Source organism: Propithecus coquereli, unplaced genomic scaffold (genome assembly GCF_000956105.1).
Source record: "Propithecus coquereli isolate 6110/MARCELLA unplaced genomic scaffold, Pcoq_1.0 Scaffold44, whole genome shotgun sequence".
NCBI classification, from domain to species: domain Eukaryota; kingdom Metazoa; phylum Chordata; class Mammalia; order Primates; family Indriidae; genus Propithecus; species Propithecus coquereli.
In genome coordinates, this window is record NW_012150174.1 from 5,813,894 (window position 1) to 5,835,874 (window position 21,981).

The 21,981-nt window shown below is 41.9% G+C and overlaps 1 protein-coding gene across 1 annotated transcript in view; it reads right to left on the bottom strand.

Annotated features, from left to right (window-relative positions):
- The window catches only part of SPON1 (spondin 1, extracellular matrix protein), a 247,204-nt gene that overhangs the window by 174,508 nt on the left and 50,715 nt on the right, over positions 1–21,981 (bottom strand). Inside the window, exon 3 of the mRNA XM_012654385.1 lies at positions 7,685–7,818. Coding sequence (XP_012509839.1) covers positions 7,685–7,818 — 134 coding nt within the window. The remainder of the gene's footprint in view (positions 1–7,684; positions 7,819–21,981) is intronic.

The following is a 21,981-nucleotide window of genomic DNA, read 5'->3' on the forward strand; positions in this document are numbered from 1 at the left end:
CTCAGCTGGGCTTTTAGGAGAACCCAGGCCAGGAATCAACAATTATTGAATTCCTAGCACTAGGGTATGCATTAGAGCAGAAGCCAGTATGCTTTATCTATAAAGGGCCAGATAAGACATATTTTGTGCTTTGCAGACCAATCTCTGTTGCAACTTTTTAATTCTGCTGCTGTAGCTTGAAAATAGCCCTAAACAATACTTAAGTGAATTAAAGTGGCCGAGTTCCAACAACATTTTATTATATTTGCAAAAGGAGGCAGCGGACCAGATTTGGCTCATGGGCTATAACTGGCCAACTCCTATGTTAGAGCCACAGACAGGAGTGAAATTGATCCCTGCCTTCATGAAGCTCAGAGTCCTGGGTGGGGAGGAGGAGTTCCCAGAAACAAGGCTGTAAAGGTGGCTGGAGCAAATCATGAAGGGCCTTGAACATCATGCTAAGGAATGTTGACTTTATTCTTTGGTGATAAGAACAATGAACGAGTTCTCAGATCTTGGAGTGGTCACAGTGGGAACGGATTATTTCACTGGCAGGAACCAAATTGCTTCTTTTTAACACTTATATGAAACCCAGTCCTGCCAGTGAGTTGCCTACTCTCACATCTCCAGCACCCTGGGTGATGCTTCCATTACCAGATGCCCCACCATGGAATGCATTAACAGGGCCAAGGTCCCTTATCCCACACCCTTGAGGCCAGACGTGTGTTGGAATTCAGAATATTTTCAGATTTCAGAAAGGTAATATAGTATACATTCCATATATTTTGTAACACCCTCATCAGGGTCTAGGATAGCATCTCACAATCAAACACATTAATATTTAGATAAAAAGACTATAAATAACTTCAAGTCAGTTCAAGGCAGGTTTTGGTCCTAAATAAGTTATGAAAACTCTTTTGGATTTTAGAGCTTTCTGGGTTTCAGAATTGCAGACGAAAGGCTGTGGGCCTGATTTGTTTCGTTTGTGTTTCCCCCCCAGACTGTGACAACCTCAAAGATAGCCTCTGTGTCCTCAGTCCCTGCACACAGGAGGTGGCCAATAAGTGTTACTAAGAGAATGGACAGACAAGAGGGGCTGGAGAGTAGGGTTCAGGGAGGGATGCGGAGGGAGGCTGGTCAGGGGTCTGGGGAAGGACGTGGGGAGCCTTACACGCTCTGGCCAGGATGCTGGACTTTGTTTTAAGGTGGTGGGGAGCCCCGTTCAAGTTCGTCAGGTAAGTGGTGTGAGGAAGAGTCAAAGGGCAAGGACTAGGGTGATCAATTAGGAAGTTTGTACAAGAGTAAGGCAAGAAGTGTCTGCGAATAAGGCAATGACTATAAAGCAAGTCGCAGGCAGAAGAGACGGTTATAAGCCCAACTTCCAAGATCTGGCTACTTACACTATTGGGGGAGAGGGGGAAGCACCAGTGTGAGATGGCAGAGTATGGTATCAAGGTCACAGACTCAGGAGCCCAGATGCTTCTGTGTGAGTCCCAGCTCTGTCACTTACTCTGTGACCTTGGGCAAGTTACTTAACCTCTCTATGCCTCAGCTTCCTGGCATTGCTGTGAGGTTGAAGTATTTGTTATACACCCAGAACAGTGCTTGGCTCTTGGCTATTATTACTGCCTGTGACAAACCATTGTTTCCTAAGACTGAATTCACCAAATGCTTCACCAAGTGACTGTCTCCTCAGGAGACGGATGACCTAGATATAGACGCTTCCAGGAAGGGACAAGTTAAGTGTTAGAAATCTACCCAACGAATGAATCCATGGAAAGAGAGGATCACTTCAGGAGACAAAACTTTTGTCAGACTCAAGAGGACAAGGGTTCCTTCTGCCGGGACCTGTAAACATTTATTTTACTCATGAGGGCTTTCCTTTTCATCAGTTGCTACTTTGCTATAATGGTTTGCAGCATTTCACAGCACTGTAGCATGCCAGGAAAACCTGAAGTGCTGGGTCACTCATTTGTAGGGAGAAGGCCGTAAGGAGGGCTGCCTGGAAAGTCTGTAATTTAGAAATGTTCAAAGCTTTGCATCCAAATGGAAAATGGAAATGGTGTCAGGTTTGTGCCAAAAGGAAAGTCGTAATTGCTGTGTGCTTCCCTTCCCAGCCCTCCTGGGCAAAGGAGCAGAACCAACCACGCTGGCTTCAGAGCTGTCATCTGCTGACATTCAGCAGACTCTGCAGCTTATCTCCCAGGCTGCCTTCTCCCAGCAATATTACTCAAATACCACCTCGCAAATGCTCCTTTCTGCGAGAGAGGGCTCTGCAACCAAGTTGGTATCTCCCCTTTCATCTGTCTTGAACTTTGCTGCCAGATTCAAGCACCCTCACTAACTTTTTAATGAGCCTTCCTCCCAGCATGTCAGTCCACTGTTTAATAACCACTAACGATTCCCTCTCTCCTCTGGAATCAAGCTCAATCTCTTCATGTTGATATTGGAGGACTTCCATGATTTAGCAATGGATTTTGGCTCCCATAGACCTTCTAATCTCAACAAGTCTGTCTGTCTGCTGTCTCTCCGGGCTGCCATGTCTACCCTGACCTACGAGCTCTGATTTCAGCTTTCGTTGTCTACCCCTTTACCTGGAATAACCTCTTTCCTTTCTGTCCATTTATTCAAACCCAACCATTGCCTTCAAGACATAACCACTAATCTTTCAAAGCAACTCTGATTACTCCATTCCTTACTTATCTCTTCTCTGAACTTTAACCATGTTTAATTTGTCCCCCATTCATGTCTGTCTGGGGCTTGCTACTTTGCATACATATTTTTATTTACACCACAACTAGACTGAATGTGTTTTGAAAGCCAGAATCATTGTTTATACTTCGAGTCTTTCTCAGTGCCTGGTATACTCTGGGCACATGGTAGCTGCACATGGATTATTGGTTAGTTGATTTCTCAAATACCACCTTTGACATGAAAAAGAAGGAAACTTTCTCGGCTAAATAAAGGGTCTTCCTCAACTTGATTAAAGGCATTGATTTGAAACCTTGCACAACTACATATTAATATTATACTTAAAAGTGAAATATAATAGTATTCCCATTAAAATCAGGAATAAGCACGCATACCACTATCTAATATTGTACCAGAGGTGCTAGATAATAAGCTAAAATATGAAAAAGACAAAAAAGGCATACATATTCACTATTTTTAGATATGGTAATTTACATTGATGATCCCAAAAGAATGAAAAAACAAGAGAGTTTAACAGTATCCAGATTCAAACTGAAGGTAAAAAATCAACAACTTTTCTAAACATAAACAATCAGTGATTAGAAAGTATAATAGGAACAAAGATCCCATTTATAAAAGCAATAAAACTATAAACACTATAAAATACCTATGGAAAAAGAGCCTCACAAGAATGTACGATCTAAATGAAGAAAAACTGCAAAACTTTATGAAGGATTTAAAAGACCTGAATAAACAGGGTATATTCCATGTTTCTGACTGGGAAGACTATTATTAGGAATACTGATTTTTCCCACGTTAACCTATTAATTCAGTGCAACGTCATCAAAAATCTTAAAATAATTTTTTATTGAATACAACAAACTTATTCTACAATTCACCTGGAATTATGAATCTGCTCAAATGACCATGAACGTTTTGAACTAGAAGATTAATGAGCAATGACTTGCTATCAAAACATAAAATAATGCTATGAAATGGTGTGGGTTTCATGGAGGAATAGATAAAAAGAACAACCAAACAGAACAGACCTGTATAACAATTTTGTATTTGATGAAGAGGCATCCCAACATACTGGGGAAAGGATAAACTATTCAGCAAATGGATGTGGGACAACTATAATTATCCATTTTGGGAAAAATAGGTAGATTTCACTTTCCCATTGTGCTGGATATCTGTGGTTTGCTCTTCTAGGTAGATGCCTGCTCCACTCTCTTGCCCCCTAGTCTTTGCCTGAGAGAATAATCTGCATGGATTATATCAGTAGGCTCCGCAGTCCTCATGGTTGGAGACAAGCCAAATGGGAGAACCCACAGGGGATCAGGGAAAGGGGATTGGCTTGGGTCCCCCAGGCTAGATGCTTCCCTTAACCAAAGGCCTCAGCTCCTATAAGGTGGTCTTCTCAACCCATCCCCCCACCCCCACCTCTCACCTCTTCAGGCCTAGGTGGTACAGGCATCCTCCACTGTTGTTTTCCCTTGGCACCTCATTTGGAGCATGCCATCTATTTTCAGTTGAGGCTTATTGATACCATCTACTTCACAACATTAAATTCCAGGAAGATTAAAGACCTAAATTGATTTAAAAATCTATAAAAATATATAAAATATGGGAATATATTTATAACCTTGGGTGTAGGAAAATTAAAGTGAGGACTGGCAGAATCTTAAAGATTGATAACATCAAGGGCCGTTGAGCAAGTAAGGATTTAGGCTCTCTTGTTCACAGTCAGGGAGAGTGTTTAAGTTGGCAAGCTTCTTGGAGGCAAATCTGGCAGTGTCTATTAAAATTATAAATGTGCATCCCTTATGATCCCATTTCTTGGCATCAACCGTGGATAAAAGTTTGCATATTTGCTCAAAGAGGCAGGCACCAGGATGTTCACCATAACACTATTTGCAATAGTAAAATAATGGAAACAATCTGAATGTCCATCAGCTGTGGAATAGTTAACGTCCATACCATAGATTATATGCAACAGTTAAAAAAAGGTAGGTCTATATGTACTGACCTAGACATATCTCTAATACATCTTATTTAGTGAGAAAGCATTCAAGTTCAGGACATTACATGTAATATAACATGATACCATTTGTGTAAACTCAAATTCCCACAAAAATGAAACTATGTACTTTTATGTTTTCCTTTATGAATATAAATCCACAGATCAAAGTCTAAAACCTACACACCAAATTGGTATCTATTTCTGCCTTTGTGTAGGAAACTCTGGGATTTATTGGGGGAGATGTTGTGGATTTTAAACTTCTTCTGCATTCTGTATTTTTCTGTATTTCACTACTTTTTGTGTGTGAAATTTTACAATGTGAATGTGTTTATGTCTTATTAAATTATTTCTTTAATGATAGCTTATATATTATTCCTTCAGAAAAAATAAATATAAGAAAGGAAGAACATGGACTTTAGAGTTAAATGGGTGCGTGACTTCAAGAAACCTGCCTAATTTCCCCGGGGGCCTGTCTCCTCCTCTGTAAAACGGGAGTAGTTTCCTCGGAGATCAAATTAGACAGAGCCTGCTAGATGTGCGCTGAGTTCCTGGTATGCAGAAAGTGTTGGATGACCTTTTCTTGCTCCTCCATTTGACCTGTAAGAACCTCCAGGGCCACGAACATACCTCAGTGGTCTGTATATCCTGGATTCCTGGGCACATAGAGGCTCAGTGACATTTGTTGAAAGAATGAGTGAATGAACAAGCCACACATGTTAATTGTTAATGGATAAACATATGTTCATATATGTTGATTGTTAATGGGTAAACAAGAGATGCTTTTCTGGCTTCCACCAGAAAGATCAAATGCTTCTGAGTTGCGAGAATAATAAATCAAAGAAAACCAGAGATCTGGGCCAGAAGGATAAAGACTTTTAGAGCAGGAAGACTGATCATGTAGAACTGACATTTTCCAACCATCTTCTTTGGAACCCCAGGCTCTGTGGAGTAATTGGGCTGCCATGGGTAGGGGTGTGGGTACCGAGAGCCAAGCTGGGAACCCAGTCTCCAGGCTGGGAGACTAAGTATCCTAACAGATAGTGGCCAGACCACATATGGCAATGACACTAGAACTCTGACCCCCAGCCTTTGGGCCCCAGCAACCGGCCCAGAACATCAGGATTTAGTCAATGACTGATAACTGCTCTATTTTTTGTCCCCACTTTCAACTAAGAATCCAAAAACCAAATGTGCCCTGTAGACCAGTCGCATAAGATGCTCCACTTGTAGTTAGGTTGCCTTCAGCTTCCCCATACCAAGTGCCTCCAATCAGGGCAGACCTGAAGTCTTCCCTCTTTTTCACTGTAAGGCTTTCCCACTCTTCTGCCTGCCTTTGAGACTCTGCCAAATGCTAGTGATTGCCTCTGACTCCCTTGCTATATAGCAAGCTCTGAACACATAGCCTCTGTTCTCATTTCATTGGTCTTCATCGGCTTCCACAAAGCCTCCCACATTTCAACTAGATGCTAGATACAAGTCATATATCAATGTGTGTAGGTGATAAGATTTCATTAAAACTTTATTTTTTTAATGACCACAATGTAGATTAATGCCAAGAGCCAAACTTCTCAAGGAATCTGAGCGAAGGATGCTCGGCTTGCGTTATACTAAGAAATAAACAAACGATGTCCAGACAGATGGCAGCAGAGGGAGGCCAGACAAAGACAGGGCTGAGTTGGGACAATGGACAGATGCTTCCAGAGACTCTGTGAGACTTATTCCATAAGCCAGACGCAGTGGAAGTCTAGGAACTGCAGGGACCCGAATGCCTAGGTGGGAGGCTCGCTATCAGCATCTTCTCAGGGGTGGGCTGAAGTTAACCACAGCTATAAGTCTGTTGAAATGTCCATATTTGACAAATGAACCAAATACATAAATAAGGCCTTAGGGAATTTAAAGAAGAGGAAGATTGTTGGGAAGGTCCCAGATGCTACCTCCATGGAAAAATGACTTCTCAGATGCTGGCATTGGAGCCCTGTCCATCTACCCATGACTATTTGCCTGTCTGAAATCCTAAATTCCCAGCATCATTCCATAAGGACTTTAAATTTATTTAAAATAGATTATTATTGTGTTTCCCAGTTAATGTTAATAGACATTCACACACACACACACACACACACACACACACACACACACACACACACAAAAGAAAAAGAAAGAAAAGAAAACAAGGAGATTTACAGTCAAATAAATTTGGCAAATGCTGAGTGAAACCAAATTAAACAGATTTCTTTTTACCAGGACTTTGCAAAACCTTCATTATGCTAATATGTGTTGGGAATCTGCAAGAAGGGGATGCAGTATGCAAATATTTAACCACAGAGATTGTTTTCCTGCCCATGTGCTTACATTTCCCAGGACATCATTCTGTGGCACACAGTTTTAGAGACATAGGTTTGAGGCAATGCTACCTTTCAGAGGAAAATTTTTTTGCCCAGTTAATACCTCTTATTATCTATTGTAATTCACCAAAAGGAGGATAAGGAGGCCAGACAGGAAGTGGCACCCGAGGGCAATTTTGATGGGCAAGGAAGGAGATACGGTCAGAAGGCTGATCTTGGGGCTAATGGAGGTTACATTTGGGTCTCAGGTCAGCCTAACCACAGTTTAAGGATTCTAGGTGTTGTGTGTTCTGAGAAAAGAAAAAGTATTAAGTTTCAGATGGAGAAAGTCAGAGATAATCTTCACCTGGTTTGTAATTTTTCTTAACCAGGCCTGGTAGCATTACCTCCAGTAAGGTAGAGAGAGGCCAGGAGAATCATTCTATTCCATGAAAATAGAGATTCAGGCAAATGATTCTTTATAAAGAACTTTACCAATGGGTGGTCCATGGTGCTATTTTAGAATTGAGATAGGGGAGGGCAGAGACATGATGCAATTCATCTGACGCCCAGTAAAGCCACTTTTCTTTCTGCAACCACACCACAAAGTCTTTGGTAAACTTCAAGGAAGGAGCATGAAGTGCGTAAGGATGCCACGCTTACTTACTTTAGAATCACGCAGCCCGTTCCTGCTGGCGGCGCTATCCAAAACACCTGGATTCGTGTTCTCCTCCGTGGTGTGCTTTCAGTGACAGCAACAGGGCAGTTGCTCATAAACTGCGTTTCTTCTTCGTCTATGATCTACAGAAAACCAGTGGAAAAGAAACACATGAAAATGCAACATTGCTTTGGGAGAGCCCCTAAGTTTCTAAGTTGAAACTTGCTCAATTTTATTTTTAAACCTGTCATTTTGTGTTAGCAACTGTATATCCACAGGCACCAGAATAGTGCCTGGCATGGGGTCCCGGTCAACATTTGTTGAACTAACGTAATATGAGGATAATGATTAGGCACATCTTCTACATTCCCTGGGACCAATCTCGTGTCAGCACTTTGAGGAACCAACCACTAGGTGACGATCCTGCTCATTTCACTAGTACAACCTGTGTCCCATTTCAGGAAAGGGGGAGAAATATGGGGGAGGGATAATCCAAAGCAAATGTAGGTAGACTTTGTAATTCAGCTACTTAAAATTAAAAATGTTAAAAGAAAACACCCTTTTGGAGTCAGTATAGCAAAGTGCATAGCACTCTTGTGTAGTCCTCACTTCTTTAATTTGTGAGTTATATTCACTAGTTGGTATTCTTCCAAGTTAACCGTCATGGTTTCCCATGACATTACAAACAAGATGGCAGCCTTCCCCATTCCCAAGGCTCTTTCAGCCTTCTCCAGTCTGCTTGCTTCCAGGTCTGCTGCAGTACTTGCCTATCCTTCTAGTAGAACTATATAGTATAGTACATTAGACCTGAAAGGATCTTTTGGGGGAAATCACTTAAATCCGATTGGTTTTAAGTGCCAACTCTAATCAGTTGGTAGTAGCTATGTCATGAGTAGTGTTATTAGAATTAATAGATAACATTTCTTAAGCATTTAGTATGTGCTAGGCACTACACTAGGTGCTTTATTCGAATTACTCATTTAATCTTCAAATACAATCTTATGAGATTATTATAATCATATTGTATTTATTTTACTTTTAAAAATTTCTTTTCGGTGGAGGGGACGGGTATATGCATACACAAAGAGTGCAATGCACACCACCCGAAGGATGGACATATTTGAAACTTGGACTTAGGGGGGAGGGGGCGGCAAGGGCAACATACGTAACCTAAACATCTGTACCCCCATAATATGCTGAAATAAAAATAAATAAATTTCTTTTCTTTTTAGGACAGAAAACAAAGAATTAAGTCACTCAAACTCCTTAGTGCATTGTATAATTTCATCACTAGACAAAGCAAAGGCAATCTCCTATTACTTCCTGTTTAGCTCTATAGTTTTGATTCCATTTCCCTCCTCTATTTAACATTTACTCCTAAGTATTTAAAATATGTCCTTTTGAGTGTGTGTGTGTATGACCTTGAAATTACATAGAATTGTTTTGTTTTTTAATGTTTCTTTCATTTAACTTTATGCTTTTGAGCTATGTCGGTGTTCCTGTCTGTGAATGTGATTCATTGTTTCTGACTATTGCCTGTATTCCATTGCAGGCACAGACCACGTGTATATATATACAATGGAATATTACTCAATCATAAGAAACAACAGTGATCTAGAACCTCTTATACTTTCCTGGATTAAATTTAAGCCCATTATCCAAAGTGAGGCACCACAAGATCGGAAGAATGGGCTCCACTTGTACTTGCCCTCAAATTGGTACTAACTGATCAACACTAGGGTGATTACATAGTAGCAATACTCTCCAGGGATTAGGGCGATGGGGGGGATAAACCTGCAACTAAAGGACATGGGGAGCATTGCAGGGGGAAGGGCATGCCTTTAACCCTCACTTGGGTGAGGCAAAGACATAAAGTGTAACCATAATGTTTGTTTGTTCATAATACCCTGAAATAAAAAAAAAAAAGTAGCTCACAGTGTGGAAAAATGGAGATGTATCCCTACTCCATCATATTAAAATATAAACTCCAAAAGGATTGAAGATCTAGATGTGAAAAGTAAATTTATAAGGCTAACAGAAGAAAATATCAGAAAATACCTATGTGATCTCAGTTTTTTTAGGCAAGGTCACAAAAGTGCAAGCCATAGAAGAGAAGTTGATGAATTTGACTAGATGAAAGTTATTTCTGTGAAATAAGAATTCTGAAGATAAGATTAACCTCTGGGTGACAGAAAGGAGAAGGTATTTGTAAATGACGCAGTATTCATATCTAGAAAATTTCAAAAAATAGCAAGAAAAAGACAAGAAAATTCACTGGCAAAGATTCTGAGTCGACAGTATGTAGTGTTTGCAGATTGGCTTCTTTCACTTAGTAATATGCACTTAAGTTTCCTCTGTGCATTTTCGTGACTTAATAGCTCATTTCTTTTTTAACACTGGATAATATTCCATTGTCTGAATGTACCACAGTTTGTTTATCTACTCACCTACTGAAGGATACTTTGGTTGTTTCCAAGTTTCGGCAATTATGAATAAAGGTGCTATAAATATCCATGTGCAAGTTTTTGTGTGGACATAAGCTTTTAATTCATTTGGGTAAATATCAAGAAGCACAATTGCTGGATCACACAGTGAGAGTATGTTTAGATTTGTAAGAAACTGCCAAACTGCCTTCCAAAGTGGCTGTACCATTTTGCATTCCCACCAGTAATGAATAAGAGTTCCTGTTCCACATCCTCCACAGCATTTGCTGTCGTAAGTGTGTTGGATTTTGGCCACTCAAATAGGTATGTAGTGGTATCCCATTGTTGTTTTAATTTGCAATTCCCTAATATCTTACGATGTTGAACATCTTTTCAAATGCTTACTTGCCATCTGTATATCTTCTTCAGTAAGGTTTCTGTTCAGGTCTTTTGCCCATTTTTTAATTGGATTGTTCACTTTCTACTTTTTGAGTTTTAAGAGTTCTTTGTATTTTGGATAGCAGTTCTTTACCAGATGTCTTTTGCAAATATTTTCTCCCAGTCTGTGGCTTGTCTTTTCATTCTCTTGACAGTGTCTTTCAGAGAGCATAAGTTTTTAATTTTAATGAATTCCAACTTATCAATTATTTCTTTCACTAATCATGCTTTTGGTGTTATATCTAAAAAAAATCATTGCCATATACATTGTCATCTAGGTTTTTTAGTCTATGTTATCTTCTAGTTTTATAGTTTTGCATCTTACATTTAGGTCTGTGATCAATTTTGAGTTACACCTTTCTGTGAAGGGTGTAAGGTCTGTATCTAGATTCTTTCTTTTTTCTTTGCATGTGCACATATAGTTTTCCAGCACCATTTGTTGAAAAGACTATCTTTGCTCTATCGTATTGCCTTTGCTCCTTTGTCAAAGATCAGTTGACTATATTTGCATGGATCTATTTCTGGGATTACTACTATATTCCATTACTCTATTTGACTATTCTTTCACCAATACCACACTGTCTTGGCCCTATCCCTTCCTCCTGACTCTAGCAGTTATCCCTTTACTCTCCTCCAGATTCAACTTTTGCCCCAACTGCATTAATCCCATTAGCCTTTTAAGCACATTCAAGTCTCTCCCATTAAAACTTAAGAGCCCTCACTTAACCCTTCATCCCCCTCTAACATGGTTTTATCTTTCTTGTATCCAACACTATCAAATTACTTGAACACATTGGCTATACTTAGTGTCCTCACCCCTCCCACTCATTCCTCAACCCAGTTCTGTGTGTTTTCAGACCACGTCACGCTACCAAAATAACTCTAGCTAAGGCTTCTGTAATCCAATGGATAACACGTAGCCCTTCTTCCTGAAACACTCTCCTGCCTGGACTTCTGGGCCATAGCTTCTTGGTCCCGCCCTCCTTCCAACTTTCCCCACCTACCCTCTCTCCACTTTCTTTGGCTGATCAGCCTCCACTACTGGCTTTTAAATTTGAAACTGCTCAAGGCGCAGTCCTGATCCCTCTCCTGTTCTGACTTTATTCTCTTTCAGTAGGTAATCTCATTCAACTCATGGCTTTAATTACTACCTCTGTGTAGAGGACTCATAAGTTTGTTTCCAGTCTAGGCCACTTCTCTGAATTTCAGGCATGGATCTCCGACTTCTTTTACCTGCATTTCCCTTTGGATATATCAAAAATATCTCAAATCCATCCTGTTAATAAGTAACCTAACCATCTCTCTTCTAACCTGGACCTACTCCAATTCTGCAAGTCAACACTGGAGGTCATTGGAGGTCATCCTTGGCTCTTCCCTTGCCTTCATCCTCCATATCCGTGCTGTCCATTTTGCCTTACAAATATCTCTTGAATTTCTACCACTATTCCTACTGTTACCCTATACTAACTTAACATCATTTTTTCTAAGAACGAATGTAAAGTCGTTCTTTTTTTAAAAAAATTCTTTATTCTTTTTTTTTTTTTTTTTTCAGAGACAGGTTCTCACTCTGTCACCCAGGCTAGAATGCAATGGGCACGATCATAGCTCACTGCAGCCTTGAACTCCTCAGCTCAAGTGATCTGCCTGCCTCAGCCTCCCAAGTAGCTGGGACTACAGGTGCGTGCCACTGTGCCTGACCTGAAAATCATTCTATCTAGTTCTTCCTCTCTTGCCTTGTTCCAATTTGTTATCTATATTTCAAGCCAGAGTGACCTTTTAAAAACACAAATATAATCGCAGTATAATATCTCCATCCTTACAACAATTCAACAGCTTTTCATTACTTCTACAATCAAGAATAAAATCCTTAACAGAGTCTAGTTCCTGCCTTTCTACCTCTAGCCTCACATTGCCCCATCTCCCTTCTTGCTTTCTGCACTCGGCTCCACTGCTCATGGGGTTTCTCCTGCCAAAGCCTGGTCAACTCCTATGCCTTTTTTTTTTTTAAATCATTGTTTCCTCAGCACTTTGTATGGTGCCTGGTACATAATAGGTGTTCATTGAAGAATTAGGTATACTTGCCCCCTCCCCTTGGTTATGAGACTCCTGGCTTTATAACTTGGTTACAAGCTCCTTTAATTAGACAACTCCCTGGACTTCCTTCTGAATTTGGACTTTGTTTCCCTAGATGCTCATTAGTAGCCTTGATAGAGCAGGCACAGTGGCTCACTCCTGTAATCCCAGTGCTTTGGGAGGCTGAGGCATGAGGATCACTTGAAACCAGGAGTATGAGACCAGCCTGGGCAACAGAGCAAGACCCCACCTCTAAAATAAATTTAAAAATTAGCTGAGTTTTATGGTATGCACCTGTAGTCCTAGCTATTCGGGAGGATCTCTTGAGCCCAGGAGTTTGAGGTTACAGTTAGCTATGATCATACCACTGCCCTCCAGCCTGGGCGACAGAGTGAGACCCTGTGTCTAAAAATAAAAAAAATATTTAAAAAACCTTGATAATAATAATAGCTAGCATTTTTGAGCACTTTGTCTTGGTGTAGGACTTTACATATATTTAATATTATTTCCATTCCCCTCAAACACTGAAAAACAAGCATTCTTAAGCCTACCATTTAGGAAACTAGTGTGATGCAGATGGGTTCAATAACCTGTCCAAAGTCCCACGGTGGCAGAGCCAGGGCTTGAGCTCAGCCCTGCTTGGCTATAATTCCCCTGTTCTTTCCCCCGAACTGTAGTCCCTCCTAACAGCATGATCACCCTTATGACAGGTAAGAAGTTTCTCTCTAGTCAAGCCTAGTCCAATGGAACCACATGCACTGGACCAGCCCACAACAAGAAAACACCCCACTCCAACACACACACAAGTACTTGGTAAAAGTAAATAGCGCTTTTGCTCTACATTTTCTTGAAGCATTCTGAGATTCCCTTTTGCAGCCTTGTTGGCGTGAGGGTGGATCTGCAAACAACGTGATTTTCTTGGCCTTGCAGAACTACAAGTCCAGCAAGGACCCTCTTTGTTGTCAGTCATAGAGAATTTTGCGAGAATTTTTATTTTCCTTTTTTTTGAAAGAAGACATTTATTAAATCAAAATCAATACTTTCTTTTTAATATCTAAAAATATGGAACATTTCACAAATTTGCATGTCATCCTTGAAGCGCAGGGGCCATGCTCATCTTCTCTGTATCGTTCCAATTTTAGTGTATGTGTTACTGAAGCGAGCACCGCAGGAATTTTTAATCCTAATTCTTTAAAGTCTTTGGGAAGGTTCTAGGTGATTACATTTGGAAAGCCAAAGGGAATGGACATTTAATTAATACTTACTATGTGCCAGGTACTTAACATGGCCATATCATTGAATGTTTGGTAGTAATAAAGATTTTACAGAGGAGGAAAGGAAGCTCAGAGTGAGCTGGAATTCTGACCCAGGGCTGGCTGAAGCCAAAGTCCATGCTCTTTCCAGTTGAACTCTGAGAAAGATCCCAGAGAGGGGCAAGACTAAGACCCGTGGCCATGAAGTGAAACAAAGAAGAATGTTTTCCAATCCATAGAAGCCACCTCAGGTAAATATGATTGTTTATCCACAACCTCATTGCCAGATGGTAATTAAGCATTGAACAGAAGGGGCTGTTTCCTCAGATTCAGAGAATGCTCCCAACATTGTTTGCGTCTCAGAAAATATCAGCTGCTTTTGAAAAGCTGTGAGCCCATCAGAACCTGCTCCGTCCCCTTCCCCACGTCCCACACGTCTGCACACTTGTCATGGTCTAGAGCAGACCTTAGGATCCCACCGTGTTACCCACCGACTAAAGGGAAGTCACTCATTTCAATCTGTGGTTTCTTCTCTGAATACCTGAGACCAGAAAATTCAAACATACTACAATGGAGCAGCTGTGTCTGGTAATAGTACTATGGGTGGTTTTTATTTCCTTTGTATGCTTAGTGTATTTTCTAAATTTTCCACAGGGATGATGTATTTAGATGAATAGGTTTTAAATATTTTTTTAAGAACCTCATTATAATATTCCAAGGATTACATTTCCATTTTACATACAGGTTAAAATAAACCTTCTCAGATTAAGTTTAAAGTCATTTTGGGACAGATTTGCTGGTAAGGCAGCTGCGTGACTCCCTAAAAGAGAGATCTTAATCTGTGACTGGTTCCCATCCAGGTGAGGCAGCCAGGTAAGGACAACCCAGATATCCACCAAGGTTTACACAGGTGGATAAGGTTTGATTTCCAGAATATTTATCAGTCTATAATTAAAGCAACTGGTTGGGTATCTGGTCATGAATAGGTCTTTTCAGATGTTAGGGACATTCTATGCTACCCAGTAAGCAGGATTTTCAAGGCATCCAAAACTTTTCATTAATCACAATCTTAGTCCTGAATCACATGCCATATCTATTTTGAAATCTACATCATGACTGCCTTTACCCAAGGGTGTCTACTCTTTCCTCATCCTATTCATGGCCTCACTTTTCTTTTCAGACTTGGATACACACAACTTCTTTCCTAAATCTACCTTTGGCTCCCCTCCTCAAATCGGATTTGGATTCTCTCAGCTGGTATGTTACCTCACCCTTTCTGGTCCAACAGACACAAACGTGAAGGTCCCTGATGAAGCTGCAAGTGTTCTAACAAGTGAGTGAACCATGGCAGTGGGACGTCTAAGAGAACACTATTCAGAAGTCCATGTAGGTGGCATCTGGGACATTTGTTTTCAGGAAGCAGAGGCCCAGCATGGAGATCAGGGGCTAGTGGTCAGGTTAGGGCTCCAGTTCTCACATGAGAACCAAGAAGTCAGATCATTAGAACAGGAACTTGGAACAGCATCGACAGCAGGAAACTGGTCCCATAAATACAGACTTGGAGCAGAGTTAGCAGTAGAGGTTAGGCTTGGGAACTTGGGCCTTGGGATAATAAGGGGCTTCTGCTGTGAAGGGTGTGAGATGTGATTAAGAGAACAATTCGGGAGCCCATCGACTGATGCTGGGGCACCACGATCAAGGGTGCCCATCAAGATAGTGATATGGTAACCCCCGAGGGGGAACAGCAGCTGCCTACCCAAGCTGTCCTCAACGCTGAGTCCTGGGCAGGCTACATTTGAAGGAGAGGGCATTGCTATGTCTAAATATGAACCATTGAGTTAGGGAGTGTAGGGGCACTGATAGTTAGGGACTGGGGTGAGGAATAAGGGAGAAGACGTGCTGTGACATCATCTTGTAAGTATTTCTTCTCTGCAATCTGTGAGAAGCACATAAATTTTGGAGTCAGATAGATTTGAACTAAATCATGGCTCTGCCACTTTCTAGTGAAGATGACTTTGGCCGAGCCAAGCCACTTGACCAGTCTGAGGATGATAATACCCATCTTGCTTGGTTGACAGAAGGAACAGATGAGATAGCAGGCACAAAACATCCAGCACCTATCACTGGCTGCAACTAGAACTGCAACGCTCTCTTCACTGATCATGACCCAATCCCCGGGAGAAGTATTCTCTTAATATCTCAGGCTATGGACACAGGAGGAAGACACCTGAAGAGGGGAAGCAGAAATAAGCTTTTTATTATTACTACACAGCAGAGTTTGTTCATTGTAGGAAAATCGGAAAACATAGAGGAGCAAAAAATATGAAACAGACATTATTGGTATTTCTGCCACCTCAAGATAGTTATTACTAATACTTTGGTGTATTTCTTTTCAGATTATACATATACATACATCAATGAAATTCTAAAAGATAGGATTATATTGTACTTCCTATCTTCTAACCTTCCTTTTCACTCTACAATGCATCATGAACATCTTTCTTTTCCATTCAACATGCAATCTCAATAAATTTTTTTTATGGCTGCATAATGGCCTATTTTATGGATAGTCTACATTTTACCTAACAAACCTCAGAGTGTTGAACACTTTGTTGTTTATAATTTAGGGCTATTATGATCATCCCTTATGGCTAAATTTAATATCTTAATTTTTCTGGGAGTAAAATTAATGCAGGTTATTACTGCTGGATCTGCCCAGGAAGGGATTTCTAACTACTTCAGTAAAATCTGAGAGAGAATCCAAAGAAAATAATCCCAGTCATTAAATCACCTCTTTCTAGTTTCCTATGTGTATCTTTCAGTCTGAAAGTCATGGAAGGAAAGATAGCTGCTTTTGTCTTTTATGAAAGAGTCTTCCACACAGATTTTTTAAAAATTAAATAAAAATTTTGCCTTTATTGCTATACAAAGTAAGTTTATTATAGAAAAGTTAACCAGGACAGAAAAGTAAAGGGAAAAAAATCCTCTACTGTCTGAATAATTTTGGTTTGTTTCCTTCTAGCCACTTCTCCATTTATACTTTAAAATTTGCAAATAGTTGTGTTCATTTTGTGTAAATAATATTGTGTCTTATTTTTTCCATTTGTTCGAGAAGCGTTGATATTTTTCCAGGTTTTTCTAAACTCATGAGAAACATAATTTAAATGGCTGCATCGGATGCATTACACAGCGTGCCTTTTGTCAGTGGTCTCTCTTCTAAGCTAGAATGGAGCCCAAATCCTGTCCTCTTTCCCTACAAAGACCCTCATTCCCAGCCCCCATATCCCTTCAACAAAGTTACTAGCATCCGTTTTTGCACTAGCATCTCTTCAAATAGATTCTTACCTCCATTCTGTTCACCTTTTTTACCTTACTTGCTTTATTTTCTCTTTCCCAGGGGTATACCCTCCATCTCCCAGACAGGAGAAGCATGTGGGAACCTGGGGAGGAGGTGACATGGCCAGGAGCCCTGCCTGCAGCCCCTCTATCACCTCGTCCTGCATGTGGCCCCCAATACACAGAGTTTTAGTCCCAAGAGCCGCCAGATTGCATCCCCCCCACCCCTGCCCCACCCAAAAACAGATGAAACCTCCGTGTTATGTGGATTTTTTCACATATCAGGAGCAAACACAGCAGGCCAGGCTTGGGAGCAGGGCTGGGCTGGGACATGTAGGTGCCCTGAGCAGGTTAATAACCTGGCCCCCTTTCAAAATGATATTCTCTAAATATTTGCCCAACATTCATTTGGAGGAAAGGCTGAGTGCTGCGTGGGAGAAGGAGGCCGGGCAGACTGCTGGCTCAACACTCACTCATTCTTTACTGCCCGGAGCAGTTCAACTGCCGGCCCTAAATTGCACACCTCACCCAGCAGCCAAGAGGCCTGAAGGCTGTTGCGACACTATCTCTCCTCACTTAAGTGCTCCTGGGGGTTTCCCCCTACCAGGAGGGAATGGTGCGGAGCCTGGGAGAGCCCAACAGCCTATCTGTGTGACTCTGGCAAGTACCTTAACTTTTCTGGACCAATTCTCCTTGTCTGTAAAAGGGATAATAATAGCACCTACCCCAGTGGACTGGAAGGATTCAAATGAGTTAATATATAAAGCTGTTAGAGAAGCTCCTGGCACAGAGCTATCACTGCATATATTATAATCACTGGGTATTACTGATAATAATGAATATTATTATTATCACTCTCATGTCACGTTCACTCTCAACAATTCTGGTAAAGACAATTTTCGCCATTGCATTACATTTCTGGCAGAGTTTTAGTGCTCCTTATAGACTGGTATCTAGGGCACCAGCCCGGCTGGCCTGCACCTAAATCCAGTTTGGCTCAGGAGAGTTGAGTACAGTGGACAGGCTCCAGAGGGCTGGGCATGCGCACGCGTGTGCATTTGTGTGTGTGTGTGGGGGGGTCACTGCAAGATCATTCTACCCACGGTGTAACCCTTGGTTAAAAGAGAAAGCTTCATCTTCCCTGTGAGGATTGGAAGATGCTAGGACAAGTGGAGATAGACTTTGGGGAACTGCTAATTTACCAGGGTTGGGTGATCTTCAACAAGAAAAAAGATCTCTCCTCTAGAAAAACCAGGAAGCGAGGAAGAACTCTCCTTCAAACCAGGTGAATACACCTCCTGGAATCCTGAGAGGGAGCATGGGGTAGTGGAGAGAGAATGGGTGGACTTTGGAGCCAGGAAGTCCTGGGTCTGATTTCTGTCTTAGTCACTGAAGGACCTTGAGTGTCCTTATCTGGGGAAGGGCTGCGTCCTGCTGATGAAAGATGTTCTGTGCACAGTGCCTAGCAGGGAGCCGGGAGCAGATAAGTGCCTGATAACTGTGACTTCCTTTGAGTCCCAGAAGGGACAGAGAATGGACCCTGACAGCACCTTTAGTGTCTAGAAGTAGGTGATTGATGCATATATGCTGAATAAGTGGAAAGATTTTCATGTGCTGACTGTAAAACCCAGGGAATCGCAGAGTACCTAGTATTTAATAAGTACATGCTCTATGTTCTTGCTAACACTTCATATCCGTTCTTTCACATACTCATCCCAATAATCCTGTGAAATTGAAATTATCCCCATTTTACAGATTCAGAAACTGGGAAGAGTGAGGGGGGGGCCTGGACTCATGTTCCCCACAACCCCAAGGCTAACAACCACTGGACCTAACACATTGTCCCCTTGTCTTTCACTTGGGGACCTGGTGTCAGTTTCGACTCAGTGCTAGAAAATTACTCTGATAAATAGGTTAAACAAATAGAACCACATAACTGGGGAATTTTGTTCTAGGAAGTCTAATGCCTGGGAAATAAATTAGCCTTTTAAGTTTTATATCACAGTACAGTTGAAATGTTTAATAATTATTGCCAGAGAACAGTATAATGCAGTACTAAAAATGAGTAATTGAAAAGCCCATCAAGGCAGATGAGGCATCTTCTCACTGAATTGCTCTTGAATACTTTACATAATTATTTCATTCAGATTTATGATCAGCTCAGCAAAATGTACATCTCTCTATCCTGCTCTGCCTGAGTAGTTCAGGAAGCTTTTTTATATTGTGCTAACACCTTTCCGAATGGATAAATGAATGTCTCTTGTACACTAATGGGGCTGGCAATGGTTCGATTTCATTTAGTAGAGGAAAGACTTAGGAGCGAAAACTCAGTTTGCTGAAGCCCCTCTGAGTCCCAGTCATTGTGCTGGGGGTTTATTTGCATTAACTCTGTCGGTTCATTTAAAGTCCATAACAGTCCTGAAAGGGGACTATGTTTGCCATCTCGCAAGGGAAACTGAGGCTCAGAGAAATGTTGGAATTTGATGAGATTATCAAGGCTCCTCTTTAACTCACACCGGGCAGTTTGGCTCCAAACCAGTGGCCTTTCCACTATATCACCAGCCTCCAGAAAGACCCTGTGTGCCCAGAAACGGCTTAGAATTTTGGGAAGAGGCATCTAGTGAGGTCAGCTGCAAAAGAAAGCTGATCCCAGCCAGATTTTATTTGCAGCTCTGGCTCTTTGGACATCTGAGCTGTGGATGCTCCACCCCACCTTCATATCTTACAATATCAGCCCCTCCAGGCAAAGAGGAATCCAGACCAGTCTCCTCCAGGGATGCGTTTTCCTTAGACGCAGCCTCCCCACCCAGCCCACATCACCCCAGGGTACGGGTTTATCAGAGGCACAAGCTTATCATCTTGCCTCTCCCGGAGCTGCAGAGTGGGAGTTCTTGGCAAATTCAGTTCACTGGCAAGTGCGGACAGATGGCTGCCTGGATGAGATGACAACCTTTGTTTCTGGTGTCACTTATATGTCAAAATAGCCCAAAACAGGAAGAATGGGGAGAGGGGATTATTTCCTTGTAACCCTAACCCTGAGAGGATTACCTCACAGGCAGGAAAAAATTACTCTTTTTTTTATATAATGTATTGAGAAGATTATAAATAGAAGAGGGGGACTCTTCAACTTTCCCCCACCTTTGGATAAGACAGCGACATTTCCAGCAGACTGACTGATCTTTCTTCCCAACCTCCCTGTCACCCTCTCCTTAACCCTGACGCTTGCTGTACTCTCTGCTAAAGTCAGCAGACATCAGCACAGGGCCAAAACTATGCTCCCCCCTTCCCCTCCCCCTGGCCTTCAGAATGAGCTAAGGCTCTGCTGAGGGTTATTTCAGAAGAGGCTTAAATGGGTCACTGAGTGTCTTCATTCTCCGGGATATAAAAGCATGTGAGATTTCCCTCTCGTGTTAGAATGAAAATGGCAGACATCATGCACGGATGTATATCTTACCAAATATGGTGCACATCTGTGAACTTCTCCACACCCTTGGGAGACGCCAAACTTTGATCTCATTATATTTAACACTGAGAATCTGTCTGAAAGACATGGATTTATGGTCACTCTCAATGGCTATTTGTCAAACACATCCAAGGTGGTTATCAGCCAGTGGGTACTGAGCACTTGCAAAACAAATCAAATGTCTGAAAAGCATGCATTTTGTCTTTGTGCACCTAAAGGTGGAGGGTTAGGGGAGATACACTGATCGAATCATGCAGAAAAGGGTGCATTTCCCTCTGCAGTAGTGGGGCACACGAGTGAGGCCCATGAGGGAGCCAGAGCTTGGCCCCTGCCTTGCTGAGGCACGGATGACAGGAAGGAGCTCTTTCCGATAATTACTGGAAGCTGGAGAGTCAGCTGTTGTCCTGTCAACATGGTGTCTTGCAGGAGAAAGAATATTAACGGGAAGGGAGTGGGGCCCGGGAAGAACAAAGGGAGAGAAACAGGCAAAGGAACAATGGCTTGAGTGTTCTCCACTGGCCATGGACTTTGGTGCACACCTGTTACCCCTTCTACCCTCAGAGCAGCCTCGCGGGGCTCTGGCCTTCCCAGACACTGTTCCTTCTTCTTCTTGCCATGCTAGTCCTACCTGTGGTCTCACCTGATGTGTCACTTCCTCTGGGAAGCCCTCCCCAAGCCCAGCACCTGGGCCCCCTGTGCTGCCCTCTCAGCCTGCCCAGCCACCACCCTCATTGCCTTTACCTTTGTCCCCCACCCCCACTGCCCCAACATAAGAACCGCCTGGAAGTCTTCTGAAAATAGTGATGCCTGGCCCCACTCCAGACCAACTTAATCAGAAGCTCTAGGCACGAGGCCAGGGTAGCAGCGTTTCTTTAGGGACCCAGGTGATTTTGAGGGACATTTAGTATGACAACCATTTTGAGTCTAGTCTGTCATATCTGAAAGCAGGGGCTGGGTCTACCTTGCTCACTTTTGGGTCACCGGCATCTTCCACTGTGCCTGGCATGTCATATATACTTAATCAATATTTGTGAAATGAATAAATGACTTGATTAAAATTAAGAACTATTACTACTCCCATTTTAGACAAGAGGAAACAGATCGATGGAGGGGACAGAGCTGGCCTGTGGTGCTGAGTGGCTGTAAGAGGAACTAGAATATAATCTCCATGAGAGCAGGACTCTTGTCTGCTTACTTTCACTCTGTGTTTCCAGTGTCCATACTTGGGTCTAACACAGAACAGAGCTCGCTACATGTCTGCGTAATAAATGACCGCACTCAATCTCTCCTTAAAAGTCAATCTCTTCCCACTCTATCCTG